The following is a 16,312-nucleotide window of genomic DNA, read 5'->3' as shown; positions in this document are numbered from 1 at the left end:
AAATGAGGGCTTACTTGGCTTGTTGGAGGAGATGTAATTTCAGTAAGGCTTTGAAGTTGGGGAGAGTGGTGGTCTGTTGTAGATGAACGGGGGGAGAGAGTTCCAGGCCAGAGGGAGGACGTGGGCAAAGTGTTGTTGGCAAGATGCAGATACAGTGAGTAGGTTGGCGTTAGAGGAGCGAAGTGTGCAGTCCGCGTTGTGGTAGGAAATCGGCGAGGTAAAGTAGGAGGGAGTGAGGTGATTGAGTGCTTTAAAGCTGAAGGTAAGGAGTTTCTGTTAATGCGGAGTTGGATGGGCTCTTGAGGAGCAGGGAGACATGGACTAACTTTTTTTAGAAAAATAATCTGGGCAGCAGAGCAAAGCAATGACTGGAGTGGGGAGAGATAGGAGGCAGGGAGGTCAGCAAGGAGCCTGATCCAGTAGTCAAGGCAGGACCATCCAAATTTGATAATCTCTGATGGAACTGCTGCCATTTCTGAAAAGGGCCTATGGAGACTGTCTTATCAAATATTCTACCACCCAAAAGGAGGAATTTCCTCTCTAAATGGCTCCATGCAGTCATCAAGAGAAGGAACTTTTTCATCAAATAGGACTTTTAGATGAACTGGAGAGTGAGGGAAGCTCTTGGGAGTTTGGGTTCCTTAGGTTTTAAAAGGCACACGCCTTAGCTGCCAAGGTGGGCAACTACTGAATCTTCCTGGGATGGTGCCCCCCTAGCCTGTGGGGTCCTGTGGGAGGCTTTAATAAAGAGAGCCTATTGCCAACTGGGTCCTGGTGTGTGGTCCCTTGGTAATTGCTTTTGAGTGAGACTGTCTCCAGTTATCCAAACGGGTCAGTTGTAAAAATCCCCATCAAATTACTAACTCCCAGAGCCAAAGAGTACCCATTTTTGAAAGAAGGGTGAAGGATTCCAAGGGCAGAGCCTAAGAGAACTGTAAACCAGTTGACTTGAAGTGTAATTCTGGCTCCTTCACTGACTTCCTATGTAACTGTGGACAAGTCACCTAAACCTTGACTTTTCCAAAATTCTGCACTAGGGTGATAATACACACTATATCTGAATTCTAGGAATTTGCACAATTAATGTCTTGGTGACATTTTGAACCCTAGGAAGAACGGGGCCAGTAGAGTTGTTTTAAAAGTATTCCATTGACCAATGTCAGAGTTTGTTTGGAACGAAGGACCTTTCATTTTTAGAATCCTGTCATGTGCTAAAATCAGTGCCAAGTTTGTATGCCCTTTATGGACTTTATTTTTGGCCTGTGAATAAGCAGAGGGGCAATATCTAGATTTGTTTAACCTTTTTAAAGAAGTCCTTGCATCTTCTACCTGAACTTTGGATGTTTCTGAGGCCTTAAATTAATCCCAGTGGTATTGGTACGGGACCCATTAGTTCAGTGGAATCAAACTATCACGTCACCTGGCAGAAGCTAACTTAATAGAAGAAAATGAAGTACTGTTGTGTGTTGGGGTTAGAATTTTTTTTTTTTTTTTTTTTTTTGACAGAAAGCTAGGGGGGCTCCTCAGGGAATCCTGGTATTGAAAATGTTGAGCACGGTATCTAATCACTTGCTGAGATGTTAGTTGTGGCTTGTTGTATACCTTTTTATCACAGCTTTCTCTTGAAAGAGAAAAAGAAAAAAGATTAGGACTAATGATTCTACCAGACTGTAAAAGTGTAAATGCCAAGTGCTGTGTCAGCTCTTTGCGATCACCGGTTTTCCGCCTGTCCTGCCAATTTAGAATCCTTCCAGTTTCTTTCACCCCCTGCTGAGAAAGTAGAGAGTAGCTTCAGGATAACAGAATACTTATAGCAGATGCCGAGTTTTCCAAGGCAAATTTAATATTCTTTACAAGCCATTCACACTGGATTTTACACAGCCTTGGCCTCTTACTGGGAACCGATCTCCTGACAGGAATCATTTTTATCTCCAGAAAGTGGCTTCACATTACCATGTCTTGGTAATTAAAACAGTTCTTGTAGTTCCATGCTGCAAAGTGCCGTGTCATTTGTTAGTTTGCTACAATTACCAGACTGTAGATCTTTTCTGTTTTCCTGACAGAAGAGAACAATCTAATTAGAATTTGTAATGGTGGGTCTAAAAGAAAGATTTATCGGTTCAGATTTTATGAAGTTTTTAAGTTAACCAGTGGTTGTCTGTCAGAGAAACACACTGGGATTAAAGTACCATGAACTCCTGAATTAAAGGCAGTTGAAAAAAAATTGCGTTTGGATCATTCTCTATCGGATCATAGATGTTTTGGAGAGAAGTGATCCAGACAACATCTTAATGATGATGTGTACTGAGGATTGTCTCACTAAAAACACACCTACACCTAAGAACTGTTCATTCTGTAGTCTGAAGAGTTCACTGTTTCTTGCTGAGTTGTTAAACTAAGGACTTGGAAATATCTTGGCTTCTCAGACCTGACCTGCTATCTGTTGAGAAACAGGTCAGTGTTTAGAAATTTTGGTTTCTGATATAGTGTCTATATTTTAAAAGAAGGTTCTTAGAAGAGGTATCGTCATGACTTTTCAAATTCATTTCCATGTTAATGAATGATTCCATGTTTTAAATGATAGACTTTGTCCCCCTCTTATCCTAGAAGGTCAATCTACCAATAAATAAATGCATGTAGTTAGGATTCTTCATTTGAAACCATTTGAGTTACAACAGAGCCTGAATGGCCCTTCGTTCATCTCAGCTTCACTTTTTAGAAAAAACCTGAAGTAAAAATGGTTATTTGAGAATTGAGGTTTACTGAATCTTTTGCTCTTAGAAAAACATAATCCAACCTAGGATGATATTGATCCAAAGTAGTAAGTATCTAAGGCTTTTCGGGGACTTGGATAAACTGAGTGGACCTCAGAACTAATTGGAAGAGATAAGGGACCAGTAAGAGAAATTTGTCATAATCTGTCTTTATACATTAGTACTCATATATCAGACCAAGAGCACATGGTTTGTGGTTAAAAAAAAAAAAAATCACATTTAGAATTTGCAAGGCCCCAGTTTTTAAAAATTTTCTCCATTTGGATTTTTCTAGTTGGATTCAAAACATTTTTAAATGGCCATATCAGGAATGGGTAAAACCATTTTTTATAGGGTATAAAACTTTACAGGCCACCACTGATAATCCAAAATATGAGAGGAGGTTATTAGGGACATAATTGAGTAGGTATATTTTTTAATTTAGGTGTATTTGTTTAAATTAGGACCTGTGGCTAAGACACTTCTTCATCCTTGACAAAGTGTGTTTATAAGACTTTATGGTGATCAGTAGATAAATGAATACAGGAGCCTTTAAAAGATTCAGGAAAGTATTTATTGAGACCATTAGCCTGTAGGAATACACTGTGTTTTTGTATATCATTGGGATTCCATTTTAGGCAAACTGGCCCTTCAAATGATTAATAACACAGGGCCATTTTTCCCCTGTGCAGTTATTAGCTCTCTAAATCGTACAGCTATGTCTTGTGAGATCTCAAAGCAATCAGTTAACGGTGTTTACCGAGCATCCGATGAGTGCATAGGAGTGTATTTAGGAGAGTACAAAAGGAGCAAGACCCATGATCCCTTCCTTCAAGGAGCTTACAGTCACAGGCCAATGTTTGCCAACAGCATGTACCCTCATTCATCACGCTGCCCCTTCTACAATTTTCTCTTAGAAGGCTCCTGCTTTGAGTCCCAAATTTGAAATAGTAATTGGCATATGCCAATAGGATTGTTGGCCACCTACAGTAAGGTTGACATCCCGTCCCACAAGTAATGGAGCAATCTTGGAAAAATATAAGAAGATTAGGGTTTCTTTCCAGAACCCTTCTTTTCCCTTCTGTGCCTCTTCCCTTTATGACCCCTCGGCCCAGTTCCCATATCCAAATGCCAGATCATCAGGTTATCCAATCATCGGCAGATTAAATAACTTAGGTAAGTCGGTAAGTCAATAAAAACAGTGTGGCCTAGTGCGTCAGTGGACCTGAGTTCTAATCCCAGCTCTGCCAATTCCTTACTTGTGTGACCTTGGTGAAGTCTCTTTAACTTCTCCATTCCACAGTTTCTTCATCTGTAAAATAGGGATTCAATATCTGTTCTCCCTCCTACTTAGACTGTAAGCCCCACATGGAACAAGGACTGTGTCCAACCTGGTAAACTTGTATCTACCCTAGCACTTAGAACAGTGTTTGACCCATAGTAAGTACTTAACAAATGCCATTAAAAAATAACAAAACCTCAAGGGAAAGGGGTAGCATTGGATAACTGTATTGCACCCAAGCTCATATCTGCTCTTCCTCTATCTGTTTTAATGTCAGTTTCCCCCTGTAGGCTGTAAACTCCTTGTGGCCAGGGATCGTGTCTACCAACTCTCTTGTATTGTACTTTCCCGAACGCTTAGTACGGTGCTCTGCGCACAGTACACATTCAGTTAATATCATTGAAATAAGGAGTGGCTTAAAGAGACGTAGCTTCATCAAAACTCTTGTCGTGCTCCTGCCCACAGTTTCTACCTTTCTTTAAAGCAAGAAACTTCCTCGAGAAAATGAGCAGGAAAATCTGGGTGCTGTGTGAAAGGAGAATCTGTCAGTAGGTGTTTTTTCAAAAGGTGATGCTGCAGAAATAAACTCATTCACACCAAATATAGAAACTCTAGGAGGCGTAGAATATGTTCTGTTGGGTAAGGAGCTCAGTCTTACTATGATGGAATGGAAACTCTAATTGGAGATGGCATTTTTTCAGTATAGCAACCATTTGCATGCGTCGAGTGAACGTAGATCTCTATGAATTATGTAGTAACCCTGTGAAGGAAGACAAGCAGAAAGAATGTGAAGAAGCATGCCAAGTGTGTTTAAAAAAAAAAAAGATATCTCCTAGCTGTCCAGATTATATAGAAGAAGCCAGATTTTCATCCCAGTAATTTCTAGGAAAGGATCCATGATGATTTTCACATGCTGTTAAAATAGTAGCAATATTTTGTATGTACTTTATCATCACACCTCACTTACAGAGTTTTGTAGACACAAGCACAGTATTCCTCACCACACGAAAAGTCGAAAAGGAACAAGTGGTGTACTTCCTGTACTCCGGCTGGGGATCCCAAGACCGAGAAATAAAAAAGTGGCTTGCTTAAATACAAACAGCGTAGCCGTCAATGGAGCCAATCGTAGCATCGGTCAGTCAATCAGTAGCATTCATTGAGTGCTTTCTATGTGCAGAGTACTGTTCTAAGTACTTGGGAGAGAACAGAAGAGGTGGATGAGGCCGTCCCCTACATTGTAAGCTCACTGTGGACAGGGAACAAGCCTACCAACTCTGATGTAATGTGCACTTGCAAGATTTTAGTACAGTGCTCTACCCACAGTCAGCGCCCAATAAATACGACTGATCGATACCCGCCTTCAAGTAGCTTGCAGCCTACTGAGACAGACATAATTAATAGGTAGGAGGAAGATGGTAGAGAAGGAGGATATGTGAATAAGTATGTGCCTGAATAATAGAGTAGCTAAATGGTTGTGTGGAGAAATGCTAAAGGTGACTGCCAGGGCCTGAGATCTGAGGCGCATGTACTCTGGAGACCCAAAAGTCTGCTATCCAGGGCTCGTATTGTATTCCTTGAGGTTACGCTGCATAGTTAAGAATAGAGCAGAGTAAGCTCCTGCTGAAAATGAATTAAGGTGGAGGGGTGACTCATTTGGTCAAACATGATTCGAAAGCTCAAATCCCCATGTGGTTCTGGTAGGAAAGAAACATTAGAGTATCTTCCTCCAGGGTGTCCTTGAAAACAGAAGCTACCTGAGCACCTGGTCAGGCATTTGTTAAGCACTTACTATATGTCAGGCACTGTCCTAAGTGCTCAGGTAGATACAAGCTAATCAGGTCCATTTCCCACATGGAGCTCACAGTCTTAATACCCATTTTGCAGATAACTAAGGGGCAGAGAAGTGAAGTGACTTACCCATGGTCACACAGCAGACAGACGACGGAGCCGGGACCCAGGACCTTCTGACTCCCAGGACCAGGCTCTATCTACTAGGCCGTGCCACTTCTTGACTTGTGTGGAAGGCAGTTCCGAAAGCATAGAGCTAAAAATATCATTACATGCAGTTTAAAAAAGAAGTGAAGGTATCGGATGGGGGTGTCGAAAAAATCCAGTGAAGGGCTCAAAATTCCAGTCCCCTCTTGTAACAATAATGACGATCCTTTATTGTGTTAAAGGCCGTTTTGTTTCCGCCTCCTTTCCTAACTCACTTGAGCTCCCGCTCAAAAAAATACAAAAAATGGAAAGCAAAAAATGGCTCCTTTCTTGATTATTGGACACTGTTCTACCACAGTCAGAACTAACCCTTTTCAAGTTCAGTGTCAATCACAGGATGTCTGGAACTAAACCAGATCACTTTGAGATGAGGATTTTAACAGGGGAAGATGTGACTTTTGCTTTCCAAGAGCCTAAGATGTAGATACAAGAAGAGTTTAAATATTTGAACTCCCTGATTCCTGAGATTATATCAGTACCCCATAATAGCTCAAAGAAGGGGGTTGCTATGAATAAGCACTTGGGGGAGGCTGCTGACCATGCATCACATAACCTCTGCCTCTCAACCCTTGCTCTGCTTAGGCAGCCTGACCTCTTCCAGAAATATTTTTAAAATAGCTTCAGAGGTATTGAGCACCCTACCTGTGTATATTGCTGCGGCAACTTGGGAAGAATATACATTTTTAGTAACAATCAATCAATGGTATTTATGGTGCACTCCCTATGTGGAGAGCACTGTACTAAAAGCTTAGGTATTGTAGCAGGCATGTTCCCTGCCCATAACAAGCTTACAGTCTAGAGAGGGAGGCAGACATGAGTATAAATAAATGCTATTTATAATAGTTAATTTAAAGATACGTAAATAAGTGGTGTGGGGTTGAGGGTGAAGCAAATATCAAATTCCCAAAGGTCACAGATCCAAGTGCCTAATGATGATGATGGTATTTGTTAAGCACTTATTCTGTACCATGGACTGCACTGAGTGGTTCAAGATCATCAGGTCGGACCCAGTGTGAGCCCACAGGAGGCTTGCAACCTCAGAAGGAGGGAAAGTAGGTACTGCTCATTTGGCAAATGAACAGAGACAAATCGAGGTTGTGACTCGCCCAAGGTCACCCAGCAGGCAAGCCGTAGAACCTCGTCTCCCGGCTCTTCGTCTCGTGCTCTTTCCACTAGGCCAGGCTGCCTTTCATGCTTCAGTGGAAAATGCATTGAGTTACATTCATTTCCACATATAAATTTTTTCAGCCATGACAGAGATCCTGTTTATTCTATATCGGCAGATAGCCATGACACTTTTTAAGAACGGGAGTTTGCTTTAGTATGTGTGGCCCAAATATATTCTTCTGCCGTATTCTGCCGAGCGCTGTGTACCAGCTCTCGGCTGGTCTCCCGTCTTACACTCCAGAGGTGAAGCCCTGAGTTTGTTGTTTGGGGAAAGGTTTCACAACTCTTCACAGGGGAAGACCAAAAGCAAATACTGCATAAAAGTAGTAGGTCTGTGTTAATGGATTCCATACAAAATCTTAACGACACGCTTGCCCTCAAAAGTCTTTGAAAATTCCTTGGATATTTAGTAGAGCAAGGAAATGCCTTATTGTTTCCACACATGATATTGCAAATTTGGTTTGGATCGGGTTTCCAAACTTTTATTCAGCCCTTGTTGGGTTTTGGGTTTTAGCTTTAATTAGTCCTGGTTATGTCTCCTACCAAAACAGTTTGTCCTTAATTGCAGGGCAGCATTACTCTTTGACTTCCCTGGAAAAAAAAAAATGCCTTCAAGAACTCAAGATTTTTAGTTTAAAGGTTTTGAGAATTTAAATTTTATGCTAGCGGAAAGAAATAGGTAGAGGGAGTTTAAAAAAAAAGCCTGAGAAAAATAGGAAATGACATGGATTGTAGAAATGGAAACTTTATCATCTTACTTTTGGTGGAGACTAGGAATTGCTTCATTTTTTTCCAAGGCCAAAACTTTTTTCTTTTGAAGTAGTGAGTAAAAATAATAGTCTAACAGATGTGCCCCCCAAATTCTCAATCTACATAATTTTAGGATTTTGGAGACATACAGGTTGCACTGTGGGACTGAACGGAAACCTTCGATTGAAGAGAAACTCGTGTCAGGGCAGTAGGGACAGCCACAGAGAAATCAAGCGAGTTGTGCAGTCGGTCCTCCTTGGATTCCGTGCGCGTGAACGACGTCTTGGTTTCACGGAGGAAGTTGTGAGGTTGAGACAGCTCATTGTTAATGGTTGTGGTGCTCTGAGCCTCTTATAAAATCTCCTACGCCCCTTCAGTTCGACAGTGCGTGATCTCTGTGAGATGCTGCTCCAAGAAGAGTTTGTCTTTCAGTGACTGGGAGCAGAATTATGTTTTAATTGGACTTAAGGATTTGGAGTACACGTGTTAACTTTGGAGTTAGCCATGAGGTCGTGCACTCTGTGGCGTGTTTCGTTTCTCTTCATTTCTTATTAATATTTTTCAAAACTTAATAGCCTCTCACCCCCACCCAGAACTCTCCTCACCATTCAACGTTAGGAACATTTTCCTCTCTGGCATATGCTTTCTAGTTCCCCGAGCAGCATAAGCAAATTGGAAAGTTCAGCTGTCATTCTTGGAAGGTCATAGATCACACTAGCAGCCTGAGTAATCCAAGAGGTTTTAAGTATCATAGCATTTAGTTTAAAGTGAAATTTGCTCTGACAGGGCTGGCAGACCAATAGGAAAAAGAAATATTTGTGCTTGGAGAAGTGCATGTGTAGAGACCGCGAGTCTAACTGATGGCTGGAAGTGATTTCAGTCTAAAAAAACAAATCATTAAGAGAGTGCATAGGGGTAAAATACACAGTTCATATTTTAAAGGGTCTCAAAATGAACCAGCAACCGAGGTTACCATTACAGAGTAATTAGTTGTGGTGTTCGGGGTTTAACCCTTTGAGTCCCGCACCGTTCGGTTAACTGTCAATAAGGAAACAATGCCAGTTTAATGATCCCAACTCTTAGCCTCTTCCTCTGCTTTAAACCCGCAGAGCCACCTTGTGTCAGTCACTTTCCAGTACACTATAAGGCCAAGGCGCTATTTATAGGTTACGTATACAGTATAATTACCTAGAAAAATAGAGCTGGAAAGGATCCTAAGAGGTCCCCTGGACCAGCCCCCGGCTTTCAGGCAGATGAACGACTCACCCATCCACAATCGGTGGACGTCTCCTCGGAAAGATCTCCCAGGCCGGAGGCTCCACGGCTCCCCTTGGCAGCCCTCTCCAGGGCTTCATCACCCCGATATTCAAGTTCTTCCACATGATTTGCTCTCGTCAGACATCTGTTGAGGCAGATAGCTCCTGAGCTAGAAAGTGAAAGTTCTGGGTGGTTTGTTTTTTTAAAACCAGTTATTGCTTTCACTGTCACGGTTTTCTTTAGAAAAATCCAAGGAAAACATGTTTGACTTAGCAGGGATACAACCGAGTCTGTCTCCCATTCCTTCATTTTTGTCACTCGATCGTATTTATTGAGCGCCGACTGTGTGCAAAGTGCTGTATAAAGCACCAAACTCCCCCTCTAGATTGTAAGCTTGATATGGGCAGGGAATGTGTCCGCTAATTTTGTTGTATGGTACTCTCCCAGTGCTTTGAACAGTGTCGGTCACCTAGTAGGCGCTCACTGATTGATCGAGTAAAGCCTCTGCTCTCGTGGAGACCTCCCGAGCCAGATGAGGGAGACACTTGAAAGGAGGATGCGGGGTTTGCGGCATAGAAACAGAGCTTGAACTCAAAACCTGTCAGGCAGGTACCCTTCAGCAATCTATAATTCATTTTAAAGTATCTTCCATCAGTATCGGTATATCAAGAACACCCCATTCAACCCTTAGGGTACTTGGAATAGAGACAGTTTCCCAAAAAGTGTTTTGACAAACGTGACAATTTTTTTTGTGGTTTAGTGTCTTAGGTTTTCCTCAGCTGATCCTGCTTTTGTAGTAATCTTTTGGTTTATTACCAGTGGATTTGAACACTGGAGCTCTTTGCCTGCGTAGCAGTTGGATTAAAAAAAAATAATAATAATGGATTTGCCGAGAAGGTAACGGAGACGCTGGTTTGTTCTTTTTATCCATTTAAATGTGTCGAAGGAGTGTTTGGATCTGGTCATCCTTCTCTGGAAACATTGGAAAAATCCCTGGCGAAAGCGATGGGGCAACTGCTCCACCCCGTGGTGTGAGTAGAATTTGCAGCCCCTTAGGGCTCGCCCAAGTACTTGGGAAGGTTTCTTGTTGCCCTGCCAGCCTGAGAGGGTACTGAGGGACAGGAGGACACATACCATTCTGGGTCTCTTTTACCTTAGCAGGCAGAGGGTGAGCTGGAAGAGCGCGGGGGGACCCGAGAAACCCCAGCACGAGAGGCATCACTGGGCCAGGAGAGGGGACGTGGAGAGCAGTGACGCGGTTGCCCTCAAAGGCTGATCTGACAGGCAGGATCGACCCTCCGGTCCTGGTTTTGTGGCTAGAGCCCGGGCCTGGGAGTCACAAGGGCCTGGGTTCTAAACCCGGCTCCCCCACGGCTGCTGTGTGACCTGGGGCGACTCACTTAATTTATCCATGCTTCAGGTATCTCATCTCTAAAATGGGGATTAAGACTGTGAGCCCCATGTGGGACAGGGATATGTCCAATCTGATTAACTTGTATCTACCCTAGCACTTAGAACAGTGTCTGGCACACAGTAAGCTCTTAACAAGTACCAGAATTATTATCGTGTATTATAAAGCTGCGGTGCTGATGCCGCCTTAAACCCCTTTTCATCGAGATGAAAACGATCAGCGTGTCGTACCTGATGCAGCCCCCGTCACCTTCGTCGAAAATAAAGGTGCAGGCTATGGAAAGCCACTTACCTCTAAAGGGTGTTTATAGAAGGCTGGAGTGCTGTGCCGTGGTACGGTAGCTGTAATTCCCATGCCTCCATGTAATTAATAATACTAATAACTGTGGTATTTGTTAAGCGCTTTATGTCAAGCACTGTACTAAGCGTTGGGGTAGGTACAGGATAATTAGGTCCCGCATGGGGCTCCCCGAGTGAGTGGGAGGGAGAGCAAGTATTGAATCCCTATTGTGCAGATGAGGAAGCTGAGGCACAGAGAAATTAAGTGACTTGCCCAAGATCACACAGCAGGTAAATGGCAGAACTGGGATTAGAACCCAGGGTTTCTGACTCCCAGGCCTGTGCTCTTTCCACTAGGCCACACTGCTTCCCATGTTGCTTTTTAGGAACAGGCTGTCTGTGGTGATTTTGTGCCAGTTTGGTGTGGTCCTTTGATTCTGGGAAGCCTCGGAGACTATTCCTGTAGTTTCTCGACCTCTTATTAATAAAGGTGCAACTCGGAGGAACAAGCTTCAATTGACCAACTGGGATAACTGTTCAAGCGAAGCAAAATGTCAGCCTAAAAAGAGGAACCAACTTATCAAAATGACTCTAAGTAAAAAGTTTTCCATCTGATCATCCCCATAAAGACCGGTATTGAAAGGATATATATTCTCCCTTCTAGATTGTCAGTTTCTTGTGGGCAGGTTCGTGTCTACCTACTCTCTTGTATTGTCCTCAGTGTTTAGTTCAGTGCTCTGCACACAGTAAGCACTCAATGAATATGATTGATTGACAGTCCTGGGGTGAATGAACATGACTAATTTATCAGTTGAATAAATGAGTCCTCCCAGCATATCGGTTAGCCAGTAATCTCTTCTAGTATCCTGGTTCTTTGGAGAAATAAATTCATCTCCCTTAAGCGACTGGTTTCTTCACCATTCACCTAGGATCGCAAAATGCTTTGGAAATAATAGCTTAGCGGTCTATACGCTGTCCTTCAGAGGCTGATAGCTAATAAAAATCACTAGTCCCAATTTGCAGATGGAAAAACAGAAATGTAGTGCTCTGGTCTCTAAGAATTGAAATGTCAGGTTGAGTTGAAAATGAACCATGTGCCCTCTTCCCACGGAGCAGCCACTAAAATCTCTAACGCTGTTAACTTGCTTTGCATTCAGATTGCTAACCTAGGGATGTGAACTAAGAAAAATGTCTCGATTCTTTCAATCTACTGCTAATAACGTAACGATGACCCTTCTCACTCATACAGCAGCTTTCCCCCAAGGATGTCGAAGGGCTTTACAAGCACTAACTAAGCCTCCCAAACACCCCTGCCAGGTAGGTGGTCTTCTCCCTCTTTTCCTGACTGTCAGGTGGGCCTCAGAGGTTCGCCGGGAGGTTAGACTCTCTGCCCTTCACACATTGGCCGACATCCTCCTCTCAATGTGGAGGCCAGCCTCTCTCTCTCTTTCTCTCCGGCTCAGTCTTTTGTTCTTTCTTCCTATCCGGTTTTCCTCATTCTCTTGAAAGTAAAATAGATTTCCCTGAGCCACGTATAGATGGAGAAGAAGAAAGCAGGTCCCTTTACAATTTTACCTGAACATTCTTACAAAAGAAAATCAAGAAGCATTGTCAGTCCGCTGCTGGCTAACTGCTAACTGGACTTCGAGAGACATCGTTTGCAAATAAAGCTGAAGGCAGCAGGCTGTGTTTCTGTGCTTTAAAATCTAGAGTCGATGCTTCTTTGAAGAGAAACCTTTTATATAGAGAGAGATATGCACTCCCTCTCTCTGTAACAGGTACTTCAGAGTCACTGGATTCAGGCTTAATAGTCAAGAGCAGAGAGACTGGCCTTCAGCTTCTGGCTGTTTTCTCCTTGGCAGATGTTATCCTAAAAGAAAATAATGTAACCTATCCTCCTCCTTTCCTTCAACTCCCCCTTCTTGTTCCCGTTCATTTGCATTGGGGTTCTATTGTTTCCAAGGAGGTAGTGCTTGAAATGGTACATTGGTCTGCCCCAAATTCCAAGAACAGTGCCCTACTGAGACCTGAGTTTGAGGATGAGTTTACAATAAATCAGACGATTGCCACCAAAAGTTACGATGACGTGGTTTTCTCCCATCCTAATCTAAGGGTGGCCCAAAACGTTGAACACTCCTGACTACCAGAATTGGTGTCCTGGAGGAGGAAAACAGGTGAAGAATCCTGTTTTGGTTTACGGGGATTTTTGTTTAACTTACTGCCTGCTATCACTTGTGGCCACGCTTAAATGTGTGCTCCAAAAGTGGGTTTCAGGTGATGTCCCTAAAAATCCCGTAATGCAGATTACATTTTACGTGACCTCAAGCCCTCCGTTCGGAGAAGCAGCTGAACTAATTTAACCAAGCAATGATTACTTCCTCCCCATACGCAGAAGAAAAATACCTCCAGGGTAATGGGAGACAGGGAGTATGTGGAAAATGTTAAGCCATACACGGTCCAAAAGTCAAATATTAGCTAGTAGTTTAAGCCTCCTTCTGCCCCAGCAAATCTTTTATCAGAGCACGAACAAGAAACACGGTTAAGTTCTTTGATTTCACCTCCTCTCTAGGTCCATGAACACTTTCTACCTGAAGGAGTTCAAAAAATAATGAAGGGGTCAAGAGGAAGCTAATAGGAAAAGGGGGGGGGGGCAGAGTACACAAGGATTTGGATAATCCATGAGCTAGGAAGCAATTTTCTGGATAACCAGGAGTTTATTGAAGGCCCATTTGTCATACACTTAAGAACTGATAGATAGCATTTTCAGTTTTTGCATCCATCTCTTTTCTGTTGTAGTCAGAAGAGCGTCTCCTCCGTCATAAGTAGCTTCGGTATTGTGAACCCTGCATGTGCTATGCATGAGCATGACTTAGTTGCCATGTTTGTCTTTGTACTGTTGTAGTTGCTTTGTGACTTTCTAAAATGTATTTATTAAGCACCTCTGTGTGCCAGGGCACTGTACTGAGTTCAGGAGTAGATAGAAGATAATCAGGTTGGACACAGTTCACGTCCCACTTGGGGCTCCCAGCCTATTTCCCCCATTTTACTGATGAGGTAACTGAAGCAGAGAGAAGTGAAGCGATTCGCCCAAGGTCACACAGCAGACAAGTGCCAGAGCGCCTCTGACCCTCAGGCCCTCGTTCTTTCCACTAGGCCAGCCTGCTTCTGATTCCTTGAATTCATTCAATCGTATTTATTGAGCGCTTACTGTGTGCTAAAGGTACTCTTAAGAAAGCAGGTCCACTTCCAAGCACGAACTCGCCAGGAATTCTCTTCCAGAACTGTGGACTTCACCATCCATTTAAGCTGCCCTTAAAAGCCCTTAAGATGCCTTTCACCTTCCATCTTTTCCTGCCCTGCTGTCGATCCAGTGGAAAGAGCACCTCCCGGGAAATCAGGAGATCCGGGCTCAGGCCGTGGGCTCCCGAGGGCAGAGTCGGCTTCCACAGTTGCCCTCCCTCTCCCCCCGCTTCCCTCCCGCTCTCCTGCTTGCTCCTTGCATTCTGACCCCAGTGACGATAAGACTGGCAGGTACAAGAGAGCATGAGCGGTGCTGCCCAAGCCATTGGCAGTAGAACCAATTCCCCTGCGAAGGTCCTCGGCCTCAGGGACAAGGCTCGGCCTCTGCTCTGCCGAGGTGCTAGCCGCGATAGCTTCTTATCGGAGCGGGGAAGATTGGTTTTTAGTATCGTGTTGGTGCAGTGAATTACCTTAGAGGTAAGTACTACCTTTCTCATGAGAAGGGAGATTGATCAGAGTGTTCCCTGGAGTGTGTGCAGGGCCCCTTCCAGGTGAAATGCGCATGTGACCCTCAGACCTGGTTGTCTCCTTTCGGCCGCCATCTCCGGGGGTAACGTGATAAAACTCACTCTACCTCCCTCGAGTCAGTTTCCCCCTTTTTAAAAACTTTCATGTCATTTGTTAAGCACCGACTATATGCTAAGCCCTGGCGTAGATATAAGCTGATCAGGTTGGACACAGTCCCTGTCCCACATGAGGCTCACAGTCTTAATCTCCATTTTACAGATGAAGTAACTGAGGCACAGGGAAGTAGAATGACTTGCCCAAGGACACAGCAGACAAGTGGCAGAGCCAGGATTAAAATCAAGGCCCTTCTGACTCCTAGGCACATGCTCTATCTGTTAGACCACGCAGTTTCTCGTGGCCTTTCCTAAGGAGCTCGATAAATCTTTTCAGTGCTTTGTGAAAAGCCACTAAATAAGCACGGCTCGTCCACGAGACTGTAAACTTGTTGTGGGCAGGGAACGTGTCTACCAACTCTGTATTGTTCTCTCCCAAGCGCTTAGTACAGTGCTCTGCGTACAGTAGACACTCGATTAACCCCACTGATGACGAAGATGCTGATGGTGACGCTGCAACTAAGATGTCCCGGTCCAAGTTGTATAATGAAAATATACTTGAGATACAACTTCCAGCATAGGGTTTCAGAGTGCCCGGCAAACACGAAAGCACTTTCACACACTTTTCAAAGCAGAAGTTCATTCTATTCCAATCGGGGATGGATTGGCTTGAAAGACTGAGGAGAGAGGTCAGAGAGGAGTTTCAGACCAGGGTCACTGCTAGATCCTTAGCGCTGGCGGAATAAATCCCAATCGTCGGGCGTAACTGGGAAATGGGTTTTCTTATGCGAACGACGTCAAACTTAACGGTTCTCATTTCGTTTCCCGTAGCTTTAACCTCGGAGTGGATGGTTTTGGCCAGCCAGTCGACATTCCGGGACGCCCTCCCACAGCGTATGGATTTCGCCCCGATGAACCGTACTACTACGGCTATGGAGCTCGATAAAGCTACCCGCTCCCCAGTACCCCTTTTGCTCTTTCCCCGGTAGCATACTCTGTGCGTGTTTGCGTGTTTATGTGTATTTGTGACTATCCGACTTTGGACCTTGATCTGGTAATGCATGCTGATACCATGTAGGTCTGCTTGATGTTTTCCTTTTCCAGGGTGTCAGCCGCGGGATGAGCCGGGGCCCTTCTCTCTCTTGTTAGTCCTGCCGAAGGTGACCCCGCTCACCCGTTAGGTGGATGGAGTCGTCTGTCTCTTGAGGCAGTCCGGAATTTACCGCGAGACTTGAAAATGAATGCTAAGAAGCGCCCAGACTGGAAAGCAAACCCTAGTGTATGTCTATTGAGCGGCTAATTTAATTTCTATTAAAGACATGAGGCACCCGGTGATGCTGATGACTAACGGCCGTACATTTCTAATGAACTGCATTTTGCTTGGAATCCCCTGCTCCTGGGCTGTCTCGGGTGAGTGACTTGTCTGCCCTTTTTGGGGGAGACCTCCCGCAGAGCCTTTAATGCGATGCACTCTGCCTTTCAAGGGACTTAGGTTCATTCAGTTGTATTTATTGAGCACTTACTGTGTGCAGAGCACTGTACTAAGCATTTGGGAGAGT

The 16,312-nt window shown here is 43.9% G+C and overlaps 1 protein-coding gene across 5 annotated transcripts in view; it reads left to right on the top strand.

Moving 5' to 3' along the window:
* Positions 1-16,101, top strand: part of KIFAP3 (kinesin associated protein 3) — a 129,815-nt gene extending 113,714 nt beyond the window's left edge. For 3 of the 5 annotated variants that reach the window (XM_029081022.2, XM_007668874.4, XM_029081024.1), the window contains exon 20: positions 15,585-16,101. In XM_029081022.2, the coding sequence (XP_028936855.1) occupies positions 15,585-15,699 (115 nt within the window). In that variant the 3' untranslated portion in view covers positions 15,700-16,101. Of the gene's footprint in view, positions 1-12,142; positions 12,211-15,584 lie in introns of all 5 variants that reach the window. The other 2 variants (XM_029081026.2, XM_029081025.2) reach the window with 2 other exon arrangements.
* Positions 16,102-16,312: the final 211 nt, after the last annotated feature.

Source organism: Ornithorhynchus anatinus, chromosome 16 (assembly GCF_004115215.2).
Source record: "Ornithorhynchus anatinus isolate Pmale09 chromosome 16, mOrnAna1.pri.v4, whole genome shotgun sequence".
Classification (NCBI taxonomy): Eukaryota; Metazoa; Chordata; class Mammalia; order Monotremata; family Ornithorhynchidae; genus Ornithorhynchus; species Ornithorhynchus anatinus.
Note: the sequence above shows the minus strand (reverse complement) of the source record. Positions and strands in the feature narration are given on the sequence as shown.